Source organism: Mytilus galloprovincialis, chromosome 9 (genome assembly GCF_965363235.1).
Source record: "Mytilus galloprovincialis chromosome 9, xbMytGall1.hap1.1, whole genome shotgun sequence".
Lineage (NCBI taxonomy): Eukaryota > Metazoa > Mollusca > Bivalvia > Mytilida > Mytilidae > Mytilus > Mytilus galloprovincialis.
Window position 1 is genome coordinate 59,057,986 of NC_134846.1, and position 21,308 is coordinate 59,079,293.

General features: G+C 33.3%; 1 protein-coding gene across 1 annotated transcript in view; it reads left to right on the forward strand.

The window, feature by feature from the left end:
• The first annotated feature begins 6,803 nt into the window (after positions 1-6,803).
• LOC143045439 (mitotic checkpoint serine/threonine-protein kinase BUB1-like) overlaps positions 6,804-21,308 on the forward strand; it is a 36,234-nt gene continuing 21,729 nt past the window's right edge. The window contains exons 1-11 of the mRNA XM_076217932.1: positions 6,804-7,008; positions 14,396-14,455; positions 14,973-15,117; positions 15,796-15,992; positions 17,040-17,188; positions 17,776-17,960; positions 18,327-18,406; positions 18,826-18,867; positions 19,346-19,557; positions 20,082-20,238; positions 21,010-21,105. Of these exons, the coding sequence (XP_076074047.1) occupies positions 6,875-7,008; positions 14,396-14,455; positions 14,973-15,117; positions 15,796-15,992; positions 17,040-17,188; positions 17,776-17,960; positions 18,327-18,406; positions 18,826-18,867; positions 19,346-19,557; positions 20,082-20,238; positions 21,010-21,105 (1,457 nt within the window). The 5' untranslated portion in view covers positions 6,804-6,874. The remainder of the gene's footprint in view (positions 7,009-14,395; positions 14,456-14,972; positions 15,118-15,795; positions 15,993-17,039; positions 17,189-17,775; positions 17,961-18,326; positions 18,407-18,825; positions 18,868-19,345; positions 19,558-20,081; positions 20,239-21,009; positions 21,106-21,308) is intronic.

A 21,308-nucleotide genomic window follows, 5' to 3' on the forward strand; every position in this document is an offset into this window, starting at 1 on the left:
GTCTTGTTACCATGGAAACAATGCAAAAAGGTCAAAAATTTCAAAAATAAGAATTTTCCGCAAACTGGATGAAACTTTACAGGAATGGTAACTGGCATAGGCAGAGTTGGATTTTGAAGTTAGAATTTTCAAAATGGCCGCCGTAACCATGGAAACAGCAAAAATATCAAAAATTCAAAATGTTCAAACTTAATGAAACTTTGCAAAAATGTTACTAGACATCTGTAGATGCTCTCTTTGACTTTGGAATTGTCAAAATGGCTGTCGCTCACCTGGTAATAGGGGGAAGGGGTGCCTTCCGTTATTGCTAGCAATTACAAATCTAGTTGTTAATAGTCTTACATATGGTAATAGTTCTGAATTGGTTGAGGTAAAATGATCTTTTTATGACCTATTTATATGTGTTTGTGCTCAACCGATCCTTTTACTTCATGTTCAATACGCATTTGTTCCTTACTTGTTTTTTATACGTTCTACCTAGCTTTTAACTGCTTTATGTCCGTATGTTTGAAGATGGATCTTGGTTCGACGGGATGAAATCACCGTGTTAGCGCTTGCGTAAAAACGAAGATGTGGTATGATTACCAATGAGACAACACTCCACATTAGACCAAAATGACACAGAAATTATCAACTATAGTTCACTGTACGGCCTTCAACAATGAGCATAACCCAAACCGTGTAGTCACCTATAAAAGGCCCAGACATGACAACCTCATACAATTCAAACAACAAAACTGACGGCCGTATTTCATATACAAAAAAATAAACGCGGAAATATGTAACACAAAAACAAACGATAACTACTTAATTTCAGGCTCTTGTCTAGGGACAGGCACATACTTACATAATGTGGTAGAGTTAAACATGTAAGCAGGGTGTACATCGTTTCGGAGCATGCTATTACCTTGTTTAATTCGTTCCATCACTCGCTTATAATTCGCTTATAATACGTGTATCTTACGTTGCACCTTTTAAAACATGATTTTCAATTGTTTTGTTGTCTCTTGTGGAAGATTTGGGCTCTTAGAGGTGATATAACTCTATAAGTGCATTTGTATCCGTTCCAGCGGTCGGATAATACCCTGTTAAATATTCGTTACTAATTCGCTTTTAAAAAGTTTGTTGTACGTTGCACCTTTTAGAAAAGGATTTCCAATTGTGTTCATATCTCTGGTGGTAATAATGTGTTCTTATAGATGAAATACCCCTATAAGCGCATATGTACTCGTTCCAGCGATCGGTTAATACCCTGTTACCTATTCGTTACCTATTCGTTACCTATTCACTTATAGTACGTTTGTTGTACGTTGCACCTTTTAGAAAAGGATTTTCAATTAAATTCATATCTCTGATGGTAACAATGTGTTCTTAGAGATGAAATGACCCCATTAGAGCGCATGTACCCGTTCCAGCGCTCGGTAAATAACCTGTTACCTATTCGTTACTTATTCGCTTTTAATGCGCGGGGTATACGGTGCACCTTGAAATAAATCGTTTTTTAATTGTGTTCAGGTCTCTGGTGGTAAGAATGTGTTCTAAGAGATGAAATTACCCTATTAGCGCGCATGTACCCGTTCCAGCGCTCGGTTAATACCCTGTTACCTATTCGTTACCTATTCGTTACCTATTCGCTTATAATACATTTTTTTATACGTTTCACCTGTTAGAAAAGGATTTTCAATTATGTCCAGGTCTCAGACGGTAACAATGTGTTCTTAGAGATGAAATGACCCCATTAGAGCGCATGTACCCGTTCCAGCGCTCGGTAAATAACCTGTTACCTATTCGTTACCTATTCACTTATAATACGTTTGTTGTACATTGCACCTTTCAGAAAAGGATTTTCAATGGTGTCCGTGTCTCTGGTGGTAACAATGTGTTCTTAGAGATGAAATGACCCTATTAGCGCGCATGTACCCGTTCCAGCGCTCGATAAATACCATGTTACCTATTCGTTACCTATTCACTTATAATACGTTTGTTGTACGTTGCACCTTTTAGAAAAGGATTTTTAATTCAGTTCACATCTCTGGTGGTAATAATGTGTTCTTTTAGATGAAATACCCCTTTTAGCGCGTATGTACTCGTTCCAGCGCTCAGTTAATACCCTGCTTCTTATTCGTTCCTTATTTGCTTTTAATGCACGAGGTATACGTTGCATCTTGAAATAAATCGTTTTTTAATTGTGTTCATGTCTCAGGTGGTAACAATGTGTTCTTAGAGATGAAATGACCCTATTAGAGCGCATGAACCCGTTCCAGCGCTCGTTTAATACCGTATTACCAATTCGTTACCTATTCGTTACCTATTCACTTATAATACGTTTGTTGTATGTTGCACCTTTTAGAAAAGGATTTTTAATTGTCTCCATGTCTCTTGTGGTAACAATGTGTTCTTAGAGATGAAATTTCCCTATTAGCGCGCATGTACCCGTTCCAGCGCTCGGTGAATACCCTGTTACCTATTCGTTATCTATTCACTTATAATACTTTTGTTGTATGTTGCACCTTTTAGAAAAGGATTTTTAATTGTCTCCATGTCTCTGGTGGTAACAATGTGTTCTTAGAGATGAAATGACCCTATTAGCGTGCATGTACCCGTTCCAGCGCTCGATAAATACCCTGTTACCTATTCGTTACCTATTTACTTATATTACGTTTGTTGTACGTTGCATCTTTTAGAAAAGGATTTTTAATTCAGTTCATATCTCTGGTGGTAACGAGTAGGTAACAGGGTATTAACCGAGCGCTGTAACGGGTACATGCGCGCTAATAGGGTAATTTCATCTCTAAGAACACATTCTTACCACCAGAGACCTGAACACAATTAAAAAACGATTTATTTCAAGGTGCACCGTATACCCCGCGCATTAAAAGCGAATAAGTAACGAATAGGTAACAGGTTATTTACCGAGCGCTGGAACGGGTACATGCGCTCTAATGGGGTCATTTCATCTCTAAGAACACATTGTTACCATCAGAGATATGAATTTAATTGAAAATCCTTTTCTAAAAGGTGCAACGTACAACAAACGTACTATAAGTGAATAGGTAACGAATAGGTAACGAATAGGTAACAGGGTATTAACCGATCGCTGGAACGAGTACATATGCGCTTATAGGGGTATTTCATCTATAAGAACACATTATTACCACCAGAGATATGAACACAATTGGAAATCCTTTTCTAAAAGGTGCAACGTACAACAAACTTTTTAAAAGCGAATTAGTAACGAATATTTAACAGGGTATTATCCGACCGCTGGAACGGATACAAATGCACTTATAGAGTTATATCACCTCTAAGAGCCCAAATCTTCCACAAGAGACAACAAAACAATTGAAAATCATGTTTTAAAAGGTGCAACGTAAGATACACGTATTATAAGCGAATTATAAGCGAGTGATGGAACGAATTAAACAAGGTAATAGCATGCTCCGAAACGATGTACACCCTGCTTACATGTTTAACTCTACCACATTATGTAAGTATGTGCCTGTCCCTAGACAAGAGCCTGAAATTAAGTAGTTATCGTTTGTTTTTGTGTTACATATTTCCGCGTTTATTTTTTTGTATATGAAATACGGCCGTCAGTTTTGTTGTTTGAATTGTATGAGGTTGTCATGTCTGGGCCTTTTATAGGTGACTACACGGTTTGGGCTATGCTCATTGTTGAAGGCCGTACAGTGAACTATAGTTGATAATTTCTGTGTCATTTTGGTCTAATGTGGAGTGTTGTCTCATTGGTAATCATACCACATCTTCGTTTTTACGCAAGCGCTAACACGGTGATTTCATCCCGTCGAACCAAGATCCATCTTCAAACATACGGACATAAAGCAGTTAAAAGCTAGGTAGAACGTATAAAAAACAAGTAAGGAACAAATGCGTATCGAACATGAAGTAAAAGGATCGGTTGAGCACAAACACATATAAATAGGTCATAAAAAGATCATTTTACCTCAACCAATTCAGAACTATTACCATATGTAAGACTATTAACAACTAGATTTGTAATTGCTAGCAATAACGGAAGGCACCCCTTCCCCCTATTACCAGGTGAGCGACAGCCATTTTGACAATTCCAAAGTCAAAGAGAGCATCTACAGATGTCTAGTAACATTTTTGCAAAGTTTCATTAAGTTTGAACATTTTGAATTTTTGATATTTTTGCTGTTTCCATGGTTACGGCGGCCATTTTGAAAATTCTAACTTCAAAATCCAACTCTGCCTATGCCAGTTACCATTCCTGTAAAGTTTCATCCAGTTTGCGGAAAATTCTTATTTTTGAAATTTTTGACCTTTTTGCATTGTTTCCATGGTAACAAGACCTATTTTGGAAATTCCAACTCCAATGTTGCTCATCATTACTGTGAAGTTTCATGAAGTTTTGAGCATTTTGAGAATTTTGAAAATTTTGGTGTAGTTTCCATGGCAACATAGTAGTTCCAATGATCGCCAAAATCATCCAACACCTGTATATAGTGGGCACCTACATTGTTTTAAAATATGATGATTCTGAGTTCAAGCATATCCAAACAGTTCACCAAAAACCAAAAGCTCATTTTTTCACAATTGTGCCGTTTCCATGGTAACGGCAGCCATATTAAACTATTCCATGCCATAATTAAAAAGGGGGAAGGATATTAAAAATCAAATAAGTAACGAATAGGGAATAGGGAATAGGTAACGAATAGGTAACGAATAGGGAATAGGTAACGAATAGGCAACGAATAGGGAATAGGGAATAGGTAACGAATAGGTAACGAATAGGGAATAGGGAATAGGTAACGAATAGGTAACGAATAGGGAATAGGGAATAGGTAACGAATAGGCAACGAATAGGGAATAGGGAATAGGTAACGAATAGGGAATAGGGAATAGGTAACCAACTTGACGCCCATCTAATATAGAGCCTTGCGGCACACCTTTGTATATATCTTTCCAGGTACTTATATCTATACCAACTTTTACACATTGCTTTCTTTTACTTAAATAGCTGTCTATCAAGCTCAAAGCTGTTTCGGATAACCCATATGCCTTTAGTTTTAAAATTGATAAATTGTGAGGAAGGCAACCAAAGGCTTTCGAGAGGTCCATCAACACAGCAGCAATATATTGATTATCATCAATAGCCTTCTTCCAATCCTCAATGATTTTCAAAAGTGCTGTCTGGCAGCCATATCCTGCTCTATAGGCAGACAAATATGGGTGAAATATATTTTGAAAAAAATCAACTAGCTGCTTGAAGATGGCTCTCTCGAAAAACTTTGATACAACCGGCAATATTCGTTTGTTTATATTAATCGATTTCAAATCAATCGTTCTGGTTTTATTAAAATTCAAGTATAATAAAACTTTTTAATGACCTTTGTATTTCTTTCCTTGGAGGACAATATTTAATATATAATATATAAAAATATATTTTGGTGGGTGGACAATATTTCATACTTTTGCAGTATATTCTTTCCACTCGAGGGATAATATTTCATGAGGGGGGGCAAGGGGGGTCCCAATATCAGCAAAACAGCAAATTGATTTGGCTCATAACAGATAACAAGGAATTAAAATGGACAAAAACAGATAACAGTAAATGAAATATTAAAATAATTCGGTCTTTGACAAATCAGTATTTCTTATTACGGATATAATCCTTTGTAATGCATTCCATTTTCTATGACTATGTTTTTAGTATTAATTTATGTATCTAGAATGTGTTTAAATTACTACTCAATATATTATAATATTTTTTATACGCTCGTTTACGGAACGTATTATGGTATACAATTATACAATGCATTTGTTTCTGCTTTGAAAAGAATCACAGAGCTGAGTCTATGTACCATATTATATAAAAGGTTAACTGGTTGTTAGGACCTAGTCCTTAATTGAGATCCTTGTCAGATATTCCTGACCATATGTTTTCCTTTTTGTCATATTAAGAATTGTTTAATTTGATATGTTCGTATGGGAAACAAGGAACATTATTCTCATACAAAAAATTAAGATAGTTCTAAATACACATTCATAAAAAAAATGGAATTTATTACAAGGATAATCATAAGATATACTTGAATTGTCTTGGTCCTCACTTCTGTGATGGGTAAATGTTAATGGAATCCTTCTCTGAAGACGGGACAAACATATTAGTAGTGGTAGACCCCAATGTCCAATGATCAATTTATACCGAATATTGACTGTCCAAAAAAATGCTAGCATTCCAATTTTCAATAACAGTTAACAGCAAATACATTATCACAATAACAGATAACAAAAAAACTAATAGCCCAATAACAGCTAACAAAGAATAAGACAATAACAGCTAACAGCAAACATATTTTCAAAATAACAGATAACAAAGAATTAAATTGCCCCATAACAGCATAACAGTTAAACCCCTTGCCCCCCCTCTTTCATGGCAATGGACATCAGTTACTACCAAAATTCGACAGGCACTTGTATCAGATCAAAAATTTCCTATATACCTTAATTTAACACAAGGTATTCATATTCGATAGTCGAAGTCAGTATATAGGATTTTTTTTCTGAGACAAGTGCCTGTGCAAAATTCTATGAAAACTGACTGTCCATGTCTTACAACAGCACTAAATTTAACGTATTATTTACAGATCTCTGTGTTTTAATTAATCACTCTAACGTGTTACAAAGCAAATATTTAAATACAAAACACAATCTCAAAAATACAAAAAAAAAAAAAAAACCACAAAAAAAAACCCGAAAAATATAGTGTCCATATCGTCTGTATTCTAATTTTACAAATCTCAGAAGCGGAAGTGCGCATGCCAGAAGGCGGAAATTTTGAACAATTTTTGTTTTGAGGGAGAGAGGGACTGAGTTTTTCTTCTTTAAAATGAGTGAGGAGAATGAATGGGAACTCAGTAAGGAAAATGTGCAACCAATCCGCCAAGGGAGACACTTTTCAAATCTTTCAGCGTCGCTGCAATCATCAGAAGACCAACTGGCACAGATAAGAAAAGAGAAACAGTAAGCATGATAAAATTTATAAATCCCTTTTAGTTTTAGAATTCTATAGCCTGAGCTATTTTCCAAGTTTTGCCAACCTTAGATTGACATCAAAAGATTGATGCATGTTTTTGAAGCCTGGCCCACTAGCTTACCACCCTGGCCAAACTTCCCATTTGCATCAGGCTCAGCAAGGCTAGGCTATAATGATGGAGACTCGATTGTAACGATTGATACGATCTATAACAATTGAACAATGTTTGTTCATTCAATCAACTCAATGCAGATGTGTTATGAAGAAGACTCGATCGTAACAATTGAACATCATATGTCGAATCAATCAACTAAATGTGTTTTGATGAAGACTCGATCGATAACGATTGAACATCATATGTCGAATCAATCAACTCAATGTGTTTGATGAAGACTCGATCGTAACCATTGATACGATCGAGAACGATTGAACATTGTTTGTCGATTCAATCAACTCAATGCATACATATGTGTTATGTCTAATGACAAAGATTCGATCGTAACTATCGATACTATCATTGCTGTGTGCATGAGTTAATAGTATAGTAGAATTAGAGTTAGAGTTAGGGTTATAAAAAAGAAGATGTGGTATGATTGCCAATGAGACAACTGTCCACCACAAGAGACCAAAATGACACAGACTTTAACAACTATAGATCACTGTAGACTGTATTGAATGTGCAACCTAGTGCCGTTAGCTGTGTCAATGTGCCATCCAGCAATATGTGCTTTGTCCATGTCACATCTAGCTCCTCTGACCGTGATAATGCACCATACAGCACTGTAGTCTGTATCAATATGCCATATAGTGCTGTGAATAAATTATTAATTTACGGAGTTGAATAATCTTATACCATATTTTTAATGAGAAGAAACAGCAGATAGAGTTTATTATAGGGATCAACCGTGGCACAACTGTATAATTGAGTACTAGGAGAAGTAGCCAATTATAGATCCATGTATGTACACACAGAAAATAGAATATAAATATTTAGATAATTCTTGGATAACAATTAACTTTAAATATACATGATGTTGTGGTTTTATTTTGCATATTTGTTATTTATACTATTATACAAATAAGAAGATGTGATATGATTGCCAATTAGACACCTCTCAAACAAGAAGCCAGAATGTAAACAACTGCTTTTTTTTATTATCAAAATATGTACACATAAACTGGTGTTGAACCAGAATAATACATACATACAGCTGACTGGGTTGACAATTTGGATAAACCATGGCACAATTGTGTCGAATGAATACGATATAGGATTAAACACATTTTTTCTAGAGGTTATTGTTTGTGTAAACCGGGGCGATTAACTCACGAACTGTTTTATTTGTTTGAGTTTGTGAGTAAGAGCCTTGGTTTACACATCAATAACCTCTAGAAAAAATGTGTTTAATCCTTATAATTCTTCAGCCAAACATTTGTGATATCTAATAAACATTTTTTTTTATGATGGCTACTATATATATTATCATCAAAAGCACAATGGCAAGTCGTAACTAAGGAGTACGCCGCCATCTTGACTTTCTAAAAACCATAAATGTCAGATAAATACAACGGAATCTTAAATAAAATAGCACCTACCTCAAAAACTTCTTTTTAATTAAATGTTATTCGAATTTGAAGCGTACACGTAACGAAATAATCTTTCCCTTGAAAATTTCTATTCGTATGACGTCGTGTTTTGCCATGACGTAAATTCGCCAAATCCTTCATGAAATTTCGCGGAATTTTATTAAATTTTATTTTTATACATTTTCAAAGCTTAGTGAATTAAATTTATTTCTTTTTTTTTTTTTTTTTTGTTATATATGCACTAGAATAGTCACAACTGTTATGCAATTGTTTTTAAATCTCAAAGTGCTGAAAATCCTGGGATCACTGCAAGCTTGTGTATCGCGCATGAATAGATTACAAAAGTAGTTTCGGAAACATGGTTTATCGAAGTGTAAACTTAGATAAAAATTCTAATTGACCAATCCAATTCAAGTATTTATAGATATGCAAATCATATAAGAATTATTCAGTGATATTGTTGTTGTTTTTTCAAAACTACCTCTACCGTTTTTTATTTGGGAAAATGCATAAATTGTATTGAAATTGGGAAATTTGTATATTTTATTCTAAACCCATCACTGATTATTTGATGGCTTTGCTGTCTTTTTTGCACTGTTTTTTTCATGTATATTTTGGTTGTCAGACATTTTCAATCTGAAAGGTACTTTTCGGAGAGGGAAAGAAACAGAAGCAATGATGGTACTTAATGCATTGAAAACTACATGTGTACAAACACCATGATGATTCTGATCAGAAAACCGGATCTCAAAAGTGCTTTCTAATTATTATCAAAATAATATCATGAATACGATATTTACAAACATTACATCCAATGCCATCACTGTTTGGGGAAAATGTTAAACTTTTTGGGAGGAATTTTAAGCTATTTTTTTAAGTAATTGGGAATTTTCTCTAGGGGAAAAGGCAGAATTTTGGCTGTAATTTGAGGCAAACAATATCACTGTATATCGAAACATTCGTCCCCCATACTTGCCAACAAGAAGATAGTTGATTGAGGTTACTATATTACTCACAGTGGCAGACTAGTGCTCATTAAATACCATCAATACTATCGAGCTTCATGTATAAAACGAATCTACAGTACATGTAGCTACTAGTATATTGATTGTATTGATCAATCTTGGGACAAATGTATTTATAAAATTGGCTTAAACGCAACGCTTGAATATCTATTAAAATACAGAGTTGACTGAGTTGACCATATTTATCAACCGTGGCATAATCGTATCGATTGAATATGATTAATACTTTCGTGATTATTTTATATTATTAATGAGGAGTTGACTGAGTTAATTATATTGATCAACTGTGGCGCAATCGTAACGATTGAATACGATCAAAACGATTGCGTTACGTTTAAAATGTAAAAAAAATAGAGTTGACTAAGTTGATTATATTGATCAACTGTGGCACAATTGTAATGATTGAATACAATCGATACGATCATGCAACATTTAGAATATGAAAATAGAGTTGACTGAGTTGATTATATGGATCAACTGTGGCACAATCGTAACGATTAAATACGATCGATACGATTGTGAAACGTTTAGAATATGAAAATAGAGTTGACTGAGTTCATTATATTGATCAACTGTTGCACAATCGTAGCGATTGAATACGGTCGATACGATTGTGAAACGTTTAGAATATGAAAATAGAGTTGACTGAGTTCATTATATTGTTCAACTGTTGCACAATCGTAACGATTGAATACGGTCGATAAGAATGTGCAACGTTTAAAATGTAAAAATGTAAAGGTAACTGAGTTGATTAATTGATCAACTGAGTTGATTATATTGATCAACTGTGGCACAATCGTAACGATTGAATACGATCAATACAATCGTGCAAAGTTTAAAATGTAAAAAAATAAAGTTGACTGGTTATTTATGTTGATCAACTGTTGCACAATCGTAACGATTGAATAGGATCGATACGATTGTGCAACGTTTGTAATGTAAAAAATAGAGTTGACTGAGTTAATTATATTGATCAACTGTGGCGCAATCGTAATGATTGAATACGATCAAAACGATTGCGTTATGTTTAAAATGTAAAAAAAATAGAGTTGACTAAGTTGATTATATTGATCAACTGTGGCACAATTGTAATGATTGAATACAATCGATACGATCATGCAACATTTAGAATATGAAAATAGAGTTGACTGAGTTGATTATATTGATCAACTGTGGCACAATCGTAACGATTAAATACGATCGATACGATTGTGAAACGTTTAGAATATGAAAATAGAGTTGACTGAGTTCATTATATTGATCAACTGTTGCACAATCGTAACGATTGAATACGGTCGATAAGAATGTGCAACGTTTAAAATGTAAAAAAGTAAAGGTAACTGAGTTGATTAATTGATCAACTGATTTGATTATATTGATCAACTGTGGCACAATCGTAACGATTGAATACGATCAATACAATCGTGCAAAGTTTAAAATGTAAAAAAATAAAGTTGACTGAGTTATTTATGTTGATCAACTGTTGCACAATCGTAACGATTGAATAGGATCGATACGATTGTGCAACGTTTGTAATGTAAAAAATAGAGTTGACTGAGTTGATTATATTGATCAACTGTGGCACAATCGTAACGATGGAATCAGACAGGATATGATGGATCTGATCGTGCAGAGTTTGAAAAAAGAATGATAGAATTGAATATAATCATAGCACAGTTGACTGAGTTGATATATCCTGACATGAATGATATATGTTAATTTGGTACAACAATTGATTGAATCGACAAACTGATACGATCGAGTACAGTTGACAAGATAATTATACTAAAAAATAAAACATGTCGAATCAATCGATTGTCTGATACTGTACCATACTCGTCAATGTCCTCTTTGCATCAGCAAGGCTAGTCGATGTAAGGCGTCAAAGAAAAAAGGTATATTAGCCTTTCAAGACATTAATTTATAATGATTTGGACTACAGCAAGGCCAAAGTGATACAATCCATGTGTCTTTTATGACCACTTTTGTTGTCTCGCCTTGTCAGAGTCAAAAAGAGAGACATGGGTATGCTGTTTCCGGCGGCGTCAACAATGTATTAGTTTGTGATTAGGTCTAGTTTATGGTGAACCACAAGTGGTAGGTCAATCATATTTGGTATGCAGTTGTATAAGCATTGGCACATCTCATTTCCATGGAGATTATTTGGCCATGTCCTCTCAGTCATGGTCTATTGACTTTGAAACTTTTGCTTAATTTACATGTATTAGTTTGTGATTAGGTCAGTTTATGGTAGGCCATTAGTAGTAGGCCAATGTTAATTGGTATTCAGTTGTATAAGCATTGGCACATCTCATTTCCATGGAGAATATTTGGCCTAGCCCCCTCAGTCATTGTTTACTTTGAAACTTATCTTAGTTTACATATTAGTTTGTGATTAGATCAGTTTAAAATGAACTTCTAATATTAAGTCAATGATATTTGGTATGCAAATTTATTGGCATTTGCAATTATCATTTCCATGGAGATTATATAGCCCCACCACTCTTCATGGTTCATTGACTTTGAAACTTTTACATTGTTTACAAGTTAATGTTTGTGTTTAGGTTTGGGAATGACTTATAATAAGTCAATGGTATTTGGTATGCAGTTGTATTAGCATTGGCACATCTCATTTACATGGAGATTGTTTAGCCATGTAACTCAGTCATGGTTCATTGACTTTCAATATTAGCATAACGTGTGTAAGATGTTAAAGTATTGCTATTTTGATTTCAACATTTGCATAATCAAATTACAAAAAGGCGAGACATATATCTGTGTTAACAGTTTATTTATCCAAACAGAATTTTATTATTTATGGTTCTATTAATGATCAAATGATTCAGGAAATTGGTAAGGTTCAGATCAATATGAGGGTCGTAAATGAGGTACATTTTGTACTTTCATGATAATTTTTGGTGCATGACGATAAAATGTACACTTTCTTTTAGACGACAAACAAATGGTCTGATTTTGACAAATCATGATATTTTTTTACAAAATGATGGTCACAATAATCATTTGAAACCTCTGACAAATCACAATAAGGATATTTTGACGAATCACAGTAAACTTTTAACCAGTTTGACGCTATCAGAAGCCAAAAATTATATCTTGACGCCTGTTGGTTAAGGGCATTACTACATTACCCTCCATTATTGCAATATTTTGATTGAAAATTGAAAATTGGATTTTGCATTATTTGTTCATTTTGTACAAGTATATGGTTATTTGGTTATGAAATGATTTCAATATGAAAATATAGTTGTAGCAGGAAATGGTGTTAAATAGATGCTGAGCCATAGCTCATAGGTCCTTATGATATTTTTTACCATTTGCAGACTACATGTAAATGTATACATCATATAGGTTTGCAAATTGTCAAAAATATCATAAGGACTGTGCTTGGTTTTAAATTGTCATAATTTTTTCTTTGCTATTAACAACAATATTGCTGTTCCAAAGACTGAAAAGTATAACTCAGTGTGGATATCAGTATCCCAATCCACATTAACAGTCATTACAACTGGAAGGACGTGCTGGGTCAGCTCCACTTTATGCGCTATCTACGATGCGGGTTTACTGATAGATGGTTCAACAGCACACTACTTTCGATGACAGAAACCAATCCAATTCTGCATGTAATTAAGAAGATGTGGTATGATTGCCAATGCAACAACTCAAGAGACCAAAATGACACAGAAATTAATAATAATAGGTCACTGTATGGCCTTCAACAATGAGCAAAGCCCATAACGCATAGTACGTTTATAAACTTGTTGTTTTGCGTAATACTCACGTTAGCATATGGTCCGTAACACCCAATATGGAAATATTATGCCGACTGACATCCAAGGGTCTGTATTGTAGGTGTTGAATACAATAGACCGTTATTTCAGTGTCTTACGACTTTGGTCATGATAATGCTTCCTGTCATCGTTATTACTAGGTTCGAGACTCATCGACAAGTACTCTTGTCATCGTGATAATCAGGCTGCCAAGCTGACCAACCTGGCCCTGAATGGAGCCCAGACAGGAAAAAAAACAGCAAAATAGTAAACAAACCAAACAACTACTCATGAAAAACCAAGATGGCCGTCTACCAAAATGGTGCCTTCCATCTGTTCCTGACCAATTGTAGAAAATATTTAAAGCTCACCAAACAACTTCAGGCACAGAGCCAACAGTGAGACTCAGAGGGCTGTAAAGCCAGTCAGGGTTGTTAAACACTTCCATCGTTATAACTGAATGATGAAAAATAAGAAGTTAACGATTTTGTTTGAATTCACTAGTACAATGTATATTGAGTTTTCTACTGAAAAGAGGATTTCATCATTTTATGTTTGACAGGATAATGAGGTTTACTTTGTAGATTTATTTAGATTAACTTATCATGTTTTATATATATATATATAAGTCTGAAAATTACACCAAACAGTGTTAGAGTTAGATTTTATACTGACAAATTTTTGTCAGTCCCTCAGCGGGATTCGAACTCACACCTTTGATACACTACAGCACCAATCGCTTAGCCTCATGTCCAGCGCTCTAGACCACTCGACCACATTCGCTATATTAAAATATAACTTCAATAGTCGTAGTGTTACCTTGTCACGGAAGGTGAATCTAGAGATAGACATGAGACACGTGTTTTTTAAGCGTGTGTAGATGTTATATTATTATTTTCATACACAATGTATTTATTATTTGTCAGCAATCTAACTCAACAATTTTTATATATATATATATATTTTAATCATAGACAATTTGAAGATGAACTCAGAACATACAGTGGAGAAGATCCCTTGGAAGTTTGGTATAGGTATGTAAAATTAATACATTGAAATGTTACAAACAGAAACATAGATTCTTTTTCATTGGCCGAATTATAATTAATGCATACAAGCAGGCTGATGCTAACTGATAACTAGTGCAAAGAATTTGCTACGGTCCGCCACTTTGCTTTTCCCAACTGTCAATAGCCTCATCTAGTGGCTCTGATATCCACAAGAGTCGTTTTAAAACTAACTGATTTTCCGATACAAATATTATTGACAATCCCATATCCACATTTAAAGTAACCTTTACAAAGTTTGATTGCCTCTGCAATGAATCTATAATATCCATAAATGTAAATAATTTCTTTTTTATAATTGTTCATCTTACATGTCTAAAATTAAAATGTTATTACAGGTTATATATACATTTTGATATAAGATCCAAGGTAAACGTAAAACCGTGTCTCTTCAAATTGAAATATTTTGTCAAAATGGTTTTGGGGAGGGGACATTTATCATGGGGAAACCCTATTATTTCATAGCTTTTTCTATGCTTTTCAGATATTTGGTCTGGACAGAACAGAATTGTGTTAAAGGTGGAAAAGAAAACAACCTTGAAAAGTTATTAGAGAATTATCTGAAACAGTTTACAGAAGAGAAAAGATACCATAATGACCCTCGATATGTGTCAGCATGGATTAGATACGTAAGTTTGGGTATAGTTTATTACCATTTATGAGACCTAATCTACATTTGAGATCACCCCTAGTTTTTTGATGGGGTTCGTGTTGTTTATTCTTTAGTTTTCTATGTTGTGTCGTGTGTGTTGTTGTTTGTTTGTCTTTTTCATTTTTAGCCATGGCGTTGTCAGTTTGTTTTAGATTTACGAGTTTGACTGTCCCTTTGGTATCTTTCATCCCTCTTTTGTAAGACTTGTGACACTAGAAATGTCTCCTTCATAATAATGGCCATTGAAGTTACTGCTACTGTGTATAAAATGTTATATACCATCAAACTTATGTATGTCATATTCAGTTTCATATGGAAAAGGATTGAAAAAATATTCCCTTGAATTTGACAGTTGCAGGAACTTGAGCCTACATTTCATTGCTTTAAAAAAATCTGATCTTGAATATATATCTTGGGTGTTACAAAGCATCATGATAATTCATCATTTTCATTATTTATTTGGTGTTTCTAAAATTATTTAGAAAATGTAAGAACTAAGCTTTTTGTAGTCATTATAACATCTAGAGGCAGTCGATTATAGTTCATTGACCTTTCAAAGGTACAAATGATCACATTTTTTACAACATTAAAAACAAAAAATGCACAATTTTTCCTTGATAATCAAATAATTTTCCTTATTTTCTCATTCTTACAGGCAAATATGTGTAAAGATCCTTCCGACATATTTAATTATATGTTTGATCAAAAGATTGGGAATGAACTTAGCTGTTTCTATGAGTCATGGGCCTGGATTCTGGAACAAATGGGAAATACTAAGAAAGCCAATCTAATTTACCAGGAGGGAATTAAAAGAAGATCGGAACCTATGGACCTTCTTGAAAGGAAATACAAGTAAGACTTCAAGATTTTATGTTATTTTGATTAAATGAGTTTTATATATAAAAAAGTCCCATCCCTCTGATTTTCAACTAGATATACTTTAGCTCAGGTGGATTTTATTCTCCTCACACACCCACAGTTACATGAGTTAAGAGTGAGAACATGACTGGACAAACTTCATTAGTCCACATGTAGAAACAGTTACAGAATTAGAGAAACAGACAGATCAAGTACATAACTTTGTTATAGATGAAAATACAACATGTACTTCTCATCATTCAAATTATGCATAAATAATGTATCTTGGAGAGAAAAGTAAAACTTTCTTAATTAATATTTTCATTATTCCCCTTAGAATCCCCTAGCTCGATAAAGTCAGAGTAATAAGTATGTGGAAATTGAAATTTAGATGGAAGGTTTGGACCACAAAACAGAAGTTTATCCCTAAAAAAATTTTTTTTTTAAATCAACCTGGTTTACACCACTTTATTAAATGTGTATATAATTTACTATTTCACTCCTTTCAAAGTTGAAATAAATATTTGAAGGTGTGGTTTGCTTTCTTTGTTTGTCTATACGTTAGCATTCAGATGAGTACCTCACTCAAATTGAAATAAAGGCAGCATTCAAGTAAGGTCTGTTTCTTAGGTCATAATTGATTTCTACTGTTTTCATCATATATATCTAATATATTTATAGAATTGCTTTAAACTGTATGAAAGAATATGCGAGGATGCATGTACAGAAAATTTGTAAACATATGCACTACCTTGGAACTATGGCAAAGATATTACTAAATTTTATACAATTTTACAGTAAAAAAATCATAATCTATCTAGTTTAATTTAAAGTTTGAGTGAGCTTCTTGTGGTTGTCAGATAGAAATGAAAAATATTTTGAGGTGTAGTATAGTTGTGACATTTACTGAGAAAAAGATAAAGTCAATGAATTACTTTCTTGTTATATCTTGTACTTTTTCTTGGTCATCTAGCTGTGATTTAAAAATGAATGCACATGGTCATGAGAATACATATTAAAAATATAATGAATTTATTTTAGCAACTTTCAAATGAGGGTAGCAAGAGGCCTAGCAGGTAAAATAATGGATGACGCACCAGAAGAATCAGTTGAGAAAAGGGCAGCACTTGGGCAGCTCAAAACAATGAGTAGGAAAGTGCCAGTGAATAGAGCAGATAACACAGCACTGAGTAAGTCATACAGGCAGAGTTCTTGAAAAGTGGTGGTCTGAAGGTCCTGACTACCAAAATTTCCAAAGGACCAAATCCATTTTGAAATTTTGAAATAGAAATAATAGCTAGTACTTGCAGTTTTTTTTAAGCAACCCCAGGAAAAAATATGAATTCTAGAACTCTGATACTTAAGGATCATATTCCAAGGGTGTCCATTTAGAGACATTAGCATCATTATCTCTCAATGTCTTATCTTTAAAGAAAGCTTTTTATAGAAAGCTATTGTTTAAATATGAAATTTGCTTTAGTCTAGAATTTTAGTTTATTGAAGGACCTTTTGTCTGATTTTAAAATACTCTTTAAAATGTAAAAATATTTGAATAAGCTCTCACCGCGATATGGCCTTTTTGTGCTAATGCAGCGTAAAGCAAACAACAATCAATCAATTTAAATACGACGTGCACAACTTGTCTAGACTCAGAAAAATGATTTTAAACTATGCTAAGATCATAACAACTGTGCAATTATTACTACTTAAAATTGAGTTATTAACTTATCATTAGAAAATTCATGATGTTTTAATTTTTTCTTCAATTTATCAATAGAACCCAGAGGCCTTGGTCTTCAGTCTATAAAACCAGCACAAGTTGGACAATCATTTCAAATATTTAATGATGAGAATCAAGACCCATCATTGCCAGGGCAACAAGGGGACTGGTCTGATGTTCCTACAAAAGCAGCTGTCAATAAAGAAAATGAAAGGAAAGCAGGAGTATGGAGCAAAGCTAAGGTGAGATCACAAAGACAATTGGATTTTTTTTTTTATTTTTGTAAGTTATAGATTGAGAAAGGTGAAGAAGGTAAGTATGATCACATGCTGTATATCGAACAACTTGAATTTTAATTATACCCAAACTTAGCAATGAACAGTTACTGCTGAAGTCATTTAATGTATCTTTTGGTTGTAGTTTAAAAAAAATATAAAATGATTATTAGTTGGGAGAGCAAACTGACTTTTTAAATTGTTATTTGGGAGTATTTTTGCTTTTTATACCAAACAACCTTCATAGCTGAGCATACTATTTATAAAACTATTTTGTGAAAATATGAAAATGTTTAAGACTTTCTTTCAAACATTTGACAATCTGCATTGTAGATACCATGTAAAACAGTGGCACCACCACCAACACCATCCTTCACACCATTTATTGACGAGACTGCTGATCAACCAATGGCGTAAGTAATTTTTACTTACCTAATGTTTACATTAGGAACAGAAATGTCCAAAGATTTGATTCATTTATAGATAAAGTAAATAAGTTATTGACAAATTTCCACTAAACTTCATAGCATATCTATCATGTGAAAATAAATTTACCTAGTAATGCAAGATTTTAAGTAGTCTTTAAGGACTGGTCAGTCTGGTCTCTCAAACGTCATTTTCATGGTTTGTTGGTCAATTTATGTTTTTGTGATATTTACATCATACAACACTTCCATACACAATGTTGACCTATTATATTTGAGAAACTAAAAGAAAATAATACTGTTAATTCATTTAGTTGGCACTTCCGTCTTACATAGAACACTGTATTCAAGGCCAGCAAACAAAAATCTATAAAATCTATTAAATTGATATTATTATCTATTTTTAGGACACCAAGGAAGTTACCTGAAGTTGGAAATCAGGTTTTGAGGTAAGAAGGGATTTCATTCTGCAAAAATTTCTTTGTCATATATATGTTCTGTAAGAAACATAGAATTAATTTTGTTCGTTTACAGATTTTTTTTTCTCGCTGAGCCACAACTTGCAATCCCAGCATTTAGGGAGTTAATTTAATTTGAATTGTATGCAACTGGTGAAGAAACTTGATGATTGTCTTCCCATATCCTGAATACTGTTGAATAAGCAGCCTCCATTTTATGTCTATATACAGTTGCTTTAATTTGAATTATCATTCATTTGCTTAAAAATCCTAACAAATTGGCATCAGTCAGTTTTGAGATAGTGTCAACAGAGTTTGAAATATGTAAGAAGGATGAATCTCAGCTATATACTTATACTTAAATGTGAATATTCAATGCCACAATGATATTTCTTATTTTTCAGTGCTCGTAAATCTCTTAAAACAAACTGATAACTTCAAAACTTATCATATGATATATATTTTTCAGTGCTCGTAAACCTCTGAAACATACTGACAATTTACACAATCTAAGACATGAGACAAATGATCCTACTCAGCGATCTATGTATTGTAAAGATAAGGTATATTGTGGAGCTGAAGAGTATTCATTGGAAGAAATAAGAGCAGCTAAATGGTTCTCCAAAAAGAAGAAAGAAGAAGACAAAAGAAGATTAGAGGAAGAACAACAATTGATTGATGGTAAACATATTTTATAAGTCATTTAATACATGAATATTCTTATCCTATTTGCCAATATATACTTGTATCCGATATTCAATTACACGATAAAATTGGCATTTAAAATATAGGGAAGTGTTTGGTGTTTTGAAATAATATTACAATTGTCGATACATTCGTTTAGCCGATATCCGATTAGGTAGAGTCTACTGTATTTGCTCCATATTATGTTTTTGTGAGTTAATAAATCAAATGTCATATTTTTGATTACTGAATACTCTTGATCTCTTTCTATCAATTACCATTTTTACACCAAAATTAAGACTGCTTAAAAGATCTGAGAAAAGAACAAGGAAAATAATGTCTTTTCTGGTTACGTTAGATTTTCAAAATTATGTTAATTGACTGAAATTTCAATATACATTGATGGCGATTAAAAAAAAATCTCCCAATAAAATGACCTGAATCATTTCTTAACAATCAATAATTTGCTGTTCTCCCTCCAGTAAGTCATTATTTATCTTCATATTTTTGTATCCTAACAGAACAGAGGGAGCAGTTAAGACGTAACCAACTGATGCTTCAGCAGGAGGCAGAACAATTCAGAATGCGTCAACAAACATTACAACAGGAACATCAGGCTATACTAGAGCAATGTAAATCAGAAATACAAAGACAACAGCAGGAATTCAAAAGGGAAAGGTATTTCATTCTTTTTTCATTGAAGAGTTTGACTGCATTAATTAAGTTTTATAGACCAGTCTGTATCTCAGATACTCACTCAATATGTCAACTAGATTTGGTGTATGGAATTATTGTAAGGTACATACATATCCATCAATCAAGGTGCATCTGTATATGAATCATTTTCATAGTTAATCAGTTATTATTAAGTTTGTGTGGTCAGGTCCATTTCACAGTAACTGTAAACAATAAGTCAACTATTACCTTGAGAGCTTGCGCCTTATAAATTGATACTTTGAATTTTAAGTTGAGTTAAGGTTAGCATGACGTGCGTCACATTAGACCTATCAGTTGGTTGTTCTCATCAAAGTTCAAATCATTCATCCATCTATCAAGTAATTTACTTGCCAACTTCCTCAAGCAAAGTCAACATGAACTGTTTTTGTTTGTAAATTTCCTGTCCATTTAATTATATATATAATGTACTGGGTATTGAAACTGCTATTCTATCAGGCAAAGTTGACCTAAGACAATTTTGAATGTGCTTTTTGATGTTTTACATTTTGACTTCAGAGTATTTAGTCCTAAATGTAACTGATGAAGGTTTTCCCTGAAACATGACATGTGTGCACAGAAATCATTTTGAATTAAAATATTTATGAATTATATATTGTTAAATTCTAGTTTTCCAATTCTATTTACATCAACATCATCATAACATATATTTATTATACTATGTTTATATCAATTGTAAATAATCAATGTTAAATTTCAAATGGTATAATTTAGAGAAATGATGATTCAAAGACAAAAGGAAATACTTGAAAAAGAAATAGAAGAAAGAATGAATGCAGGTTTAGCAGCAGCTGGAGGTGGTGGAAATAGGTTTGTCTTATTATTTATGCTGGTTTAGATATTCAATCCATTTTATACTAAAGTTACTAAGGGGGATTAACTCTGATGTACGGGTTTTATGTAATGTGATAAAATTTGAACTATCTGAACTTTAATTTGATTTATATATTCAACTGCCAACAAAGGGTGAAAATATAGTAGTGTCAAGGTAAATCAATCTGGGTTATAATGAC